Source organism: Muntiacus reevesi, chromosome 9 (assembly GCF_963930625.1).
Source record: "Muntiacus reevesi chromosome 9, mMunRee1.1, whole genome shotgun sequence".
In the NCBI taxonomy this organism is placed as follows: Eukaryota; Metazoa; Chordata; class Mammalia; order Artiodactyla; family Cervidae; genus Muntiacus; species Muntiacus reevesi.
Genome location: NC_089257.1, coordinates 47,644,503 through 47,649,995, shown reverse-complemented (window position 1 = coordinate 47,649,995; position 5,493 = coordinate 47,644,503). Strand labels below are relative to the sequence as shown.

The window sequence follows — 5,493 nt, the reverse complement described above, 5'->3', positions numbered from 1 at the left end:
AAATGTGGATACCTTGAGGACCCATTACTTGCAACTGGTGTCAGAAGGGAGGGCAGAGTTGTGGAACTGAGTCTTAAACCTGTGAAGTCTGACCGTACCTCCAGGGAGTTGGTGTCAGAATTGAATGAAAGAATATAATGTCAATTTGATGTCTGGATATTTAGAACATACTGGTATTCCAGTTGGTTGATATGGGGGAAAAAATACCACAAATTTGGTGTCAGAAATGTTGTGGTTAGAAAATGTTTTCCTTTATCCATTATTTGATCACATATTGTAATTTATCCTTGTTTCATTTAATCATTGTATGTTTCCACCTAAAATTTGCCAGAATATGACAGATAATCTACATTTTAGTTTACTAAGGTATTATAAATAATATCCCATTTTGTTTCTTACTATGTCTCCCAGTCCTCACTTGTTTCTTCCCATTACACTGAGTCAAGGGCTTTTATAAACGAAGTCTTGCTTTCAGATGCTCTAAAAAGTTGTCTCAGTATTTACACTGAGTTAGGAGTTCCTGAACGCCAGAAAAAAATGAGGGTAGATTATTACGTAAGAAATACATTTACTACAATCTTTGGCAGCACTTTTTAATTAAGTTTTTTATAAATCTAAATTTTGGAACTCTGAATGTTATCACATTAGTTGGAATGCTAATTCAAAGATACACTTTTTAGTTTCTACAGCTAAGGGAAACTACATTATGCCAAATGGGAGTATTTGTAATATGTGCTTAAATATAGTTAGACTTTCAGTCAAATCATGTAACTGTCAGGTCTAGACCTCATTTTTTATAGACGTAAACCAATCCAGTTTTCCCATTCTCATACTTGCTTTTGGAGTCCTCACAATCTAGACTTACTGGGAGTAGAGTTTTTTCAGAAGGTTGATGAAAAGAAACAGCTTAGGATTTCTTATCTTGCTCAAATCCTCTAGATCAGTAACAGTGCTGCAGTCCTTGAATGGATTATGTTTTACAGAGTATATCAAGTGCATGGAATGAGAGGACTTGATTCCAAGTGAATCGGAGACTTGGGTCCATGTCTCTCAAACAAACTATTGAATCCCTCTGAGACTTGGTAGTCTCATCTATAAATTGAGGTAATTTTTTAATAAACATCATCATGAGATTGCTGTGAAAATTAAATGAAGAAGCATGGTGGTTTGGACTCAGACTTTCTAGATTCAAAGACTGACTGAAAAACTTCCTAGCTGTATCATTCTGGGCAATCTATTTAATGTCTCTGTGTATCAGATAATTTATTTATAAAATAGAAATAAGAACTACTAATGTAGGATTTTTACAAGAATTTTACAAGAAATTTAATGTAGGAATTTTACAAGAATGTAGGATTTTTACAAGCCAGCTAGTATACCAATGTACTTAGAATAGGGCTGGGCATATTATAAGTAGAAATTATTAAAGAAAAAGTTCTAGGCATCTGCAAGTGTTAACATGTAATAGTGAAAGTAATTACTGTCATTATTACTGATTTCAAGATGTCTCCCAACTGGCTTATAAGTGTATATAAGTGAGAATTAGAAATATTATGATTTAAATTTAAGCAATCAGTTAAACAGTATTTGGTGGGTGGGCTTCTCTGGTGGCTCAGATGGTAAAGAGACTGCCTGGAATGCACGGGACTCCAGTTCAATCCCTGGGTCGGGAAGATCCCCTGGAGAGTGAAATGGCTACCCACTCCAGCATTCTTGCCTGGAAAATTCCATGGACAGAGGAGTCTGGCAGGCTATAGTTTATGGGGTTGCACAGATTCGTATACAACTGAGCGAATAACACTCACACACACACAAATGTAATGCTGATGAGCAAGCATCTGAAATGTTGGGAATGGATCCTAAGAATATATTCTTAGAATTACCTTTCTCAGGGCCTCCTTTACATCTCTGTTCCTTAGACTGTAGATGAGGGGGTTCAACATGGGGATCAACACTGTGTAGAACACAGACAGCACTTTGTTCTGGTCAGTTGAATAGCTGGATTTGGGCATCACATAAATGAAGGTAATTGTTCCATAGTAGAGAGTGACTGCGGTGAGGTGAGAGGTGCAGGTGGAGAAGGCCTTGTGTCTCCCTTCAGTGGAGTGCATCTTCAGGATGGTGTTGAGGATGCAGATGTAAGAGAGAGTTATGACAAACACCGTGACCACAATGATGGAGCCAGAAGAGATGGAAGGGATAATTTCAGTGATGGAGACATCTGAGCAGGAAAGTTTCAACAGAGGGGAGAAATCACAGAAAAAGTCATTTATGTGATTTGGTCCACAGAAAGACAGAGTCAATAAACAACTAGTAAATGTCCAAGCATTGACACATCCACCTACATAGGAAGCCCCTACCAAGAAGACACAGACTCTAGGGGACATGTGTGTGGAGTAGAGTAGGGGCAAGCAGATGGCCACATAGCGGTCATAGGCCATGGCAGCCAGCAGGAAGCACTCAGCTGTCCCAAATGTGATCACAGAACAGAGCTGGGCTTCACAGCCAGCAACTGGGAGGGCCAATCTATGTTTCAAGAATCCTATAATCATCATAGGTGTGATGGATGTGGAAAACACGGTGTCTACAAAAGCCAAGTGGCTGAGGAAGAGGTACATGGGAGTCTGAAGCTGGGAACAGCTGCTTATCAGAATAATTATGCTGATATTGCCTACTAAGGTGACAACATAGATTCCTAGAAATATTACAAAGAAGATGACACAAAGTGTAGGATCCTCTGTTAATCCCAAAAGGATGAACTCTGTCACACTGGTGTGGTTTCCAACCTCCATCTTCTCTGAGAATTGTTCCTGTTGAGGGAAATTTGAAAATTCATTAAAAAATATTTTTATTCTATACATTCTTATTTTTTCTTGATTATTCATTACACTTATTCACAATAATTTCTCCCTCTGCCTAGCTGTAAATATGGTGCTGAACAGGATTTTTTTGTTGTTGGGGGGAGGTCTTTTTTTCACCCAAGAAGAATGATTCAATCTCACTTTCTGGGACCTCAATTATATTCTTTAATTTGTCTAGTGTTTATTGTATAATATCTTTCCAACCTTATTTCTAGAACTATTTGTCTCCCAAGATCCAGTTCTATAAGTTCAGTTATCTTGGAAGTCTCCAGCTAGAAATCCCACAAATACCTTAAACTCAGGCTTCTCCAGACCAAACTCATCCTTTCATTAGACCACCCCTGTGTCCTGTGTTTGTGGAATGACTCCACAATCCAGCCACTCTCTCATGCCTGAAACATGGACATGATCCTAGCCTTCTTCTCATTGTACCACATCTAATAAAATCCTACTGATACTACCTACAATTTAGCTCTCCATTTTATTAATCCATTCCCATATTTACACTGCTAGTTTCCCTAATCATTTTAGACCCTGTTCATTTTTCTCTATTGTATTCATCTGTTTGCATCCCTGTCTTCATTCTGTGCCTTTATAATTTACAATACATCTGCCAAAGTGATCTCTTATTGAAGTAAAAGGTAATGCCAAAGTGATTCTTTCAAGTCTCACGCTTTCTTTAGCCTCCAAGATGAAACCTATCCTCCTTAGCACAGCACAGTGTATACTTTCTGATGTATCCCCTGCATATGAATCTTTGCTTGTCTCTCAGGATGTTTCCATCCAACACTTGCACTGATTCAACCTTCCTGAACACTTTGGAGTCCCCTTAGTGCACTTACCCTCTCTGACCTTTAATCCTTGTGCTCTCACTCGGATGGCCCCCAACTTCCCACCGTCATTATCCTGGGTGACTTCTACTCATCCTGCAAGTTCATTTTTCTACCAAATCTGCTCTGACATCTAAGGTGTAATCAGATAAATTTCCTTTGTGTGGACATCATGCTTTGAAGATGTTTAGATTGCCATTCTTTGTACTGGTTTATTGGACTTTGTTTTGTTTGGTTTTTTGCTTGTTTATATTTTATTCTTCTCAATTAATACATAGTCTCCTAAAAATGGTATGTATCCCTGCATCACAAATAACTATTGTGTGGGAGTAAAATGTATTGGAGAGAACATGTTAAATGAATGTAGGCATGATTTGTATAATTAACATGCCAGATGGAATATATGGCCCAACTCCTTAGTACAATATTCATGGAGTTTCATATTCTATCACTAATTACTTTTTGAAACATATATCCCTATACACTTTTTTACCACTTTTGTACTTTTAAGAGTCACATTAACCCAAACATGAAATTTTCTATTTAGTGTTATTGTTTCTAATTTTCATAGACAATTTTTTGCTAACGTTATTTCCGTTCTTAAGATTTTAAACATTTACCATAAATGATAAATATAAGTATAAAATATATTCACCATTCTTAATTCCTTTCTTTAGAATATGAAAGCCTTTATTGTTTCCAGTGATGGGATTCTGACAGAATGAATTTTTAGGTATTATGAACCAACAGCTAAGAATCTTCAGTTCATTAAACAATGTGTTCTTTTTGATTCATCTTCTGTAAGTGCACTTAGATTACTCTAGTGAGAGGCAAGCTTACTGCCAGGAATGTTGGCTCTATCATGCAAAAGCTGTTTTTAGTTTTTCACTTGATTCTCTACGTGGTTGGCACAAGTCATCTCCTTTCAATATCAAAACACTGATACTTGAATATGGGCTTCCCTGGTAGCTCAGTTGGTAAAGAATCCACCTGCAATGTAGGAGACCCTGGATCAATTCCCAGAGAAGGGATAGGTTACCTACTCCAGTATTCTTGGGGTTCCCTGGTGGCCCAGATAGTAAATAATTTTCCTGCAATGCAGGAGACCTGGATTCAATTCCTGGGTTGGGAAGATGCCCTGGACGATGGCTTGGCCACCCACTCCAGTATTCTTGCTTGGAGAATCCCCATGGACAGAAGAGCCTGGTGGGCTACAGACCATGCAGTTGCCAATAGTCAAAGAGTCAGACATGACTGAGCAACTAAGCAGAGCATGTCTTAATTGCCTCCCCTTTTGCAAAATTAACTTTGACAAATCCTTTTCCCACTCATCCCGTGGTATACTTTTCAGATCCCCCACGGTTCTGCTCTCAGTCTCTGAACATACTCTCATCTGAGGACTGAGCCAAGCACTGAGCAGCATGTATAATCTTTGCCTTCTGACCCAAGAAGAGTTAAGGGGGACCAATCCTGCATTCACTGTGCACACAGTGTGAGCTTCAATCTTGCTGACAGCAGTCATGGAGACTGGAGATGGAAGACTCAGATCCTCCCAGTGGCCAGATATTTTAACTTGCACATGATACTTAAATCTCTGACTCCTTGTTGTTTCTTTTTATTTTTAATTTTATTTTATATTTTTGTTGTTTCTTTTAAAAATGGGAATAATTGTCCTTATAATGCAGCTTTGTTGTGAGATTAAAAGAAATGATATATGAAAAGTACTCAAAGGTGTTTGGTCAGAGCTAAGTAGTTATTTTTCATTAAGTAAACGATGTGTTGGTAGGTTTTCAATTATTTAA

At 38.0% G+C, this 5,493-nt stretch overlaps 1 protein-coding gene across 1 annotated transcript; it reads right to left on the bottom strand.

The window, feature by feature from the left end:
* Positions 1-1,859: 1,859 nt before the first annotated feature.
* Positions 1,860-2,792, bottom strand: LOC136174668 (olfactory receptor 5P1-like). The gene has a single exon (XM_065944843.1). The coding sequence runs from the start codon at positions 2,790-2,792 to the stop codon at positions 1,860-1,862; it is 933 nt and encodes a 310-aa protein (XP_065800915.1).
* Positions 2,793-5,493: the final 2,701 nt, after the last annotated feature.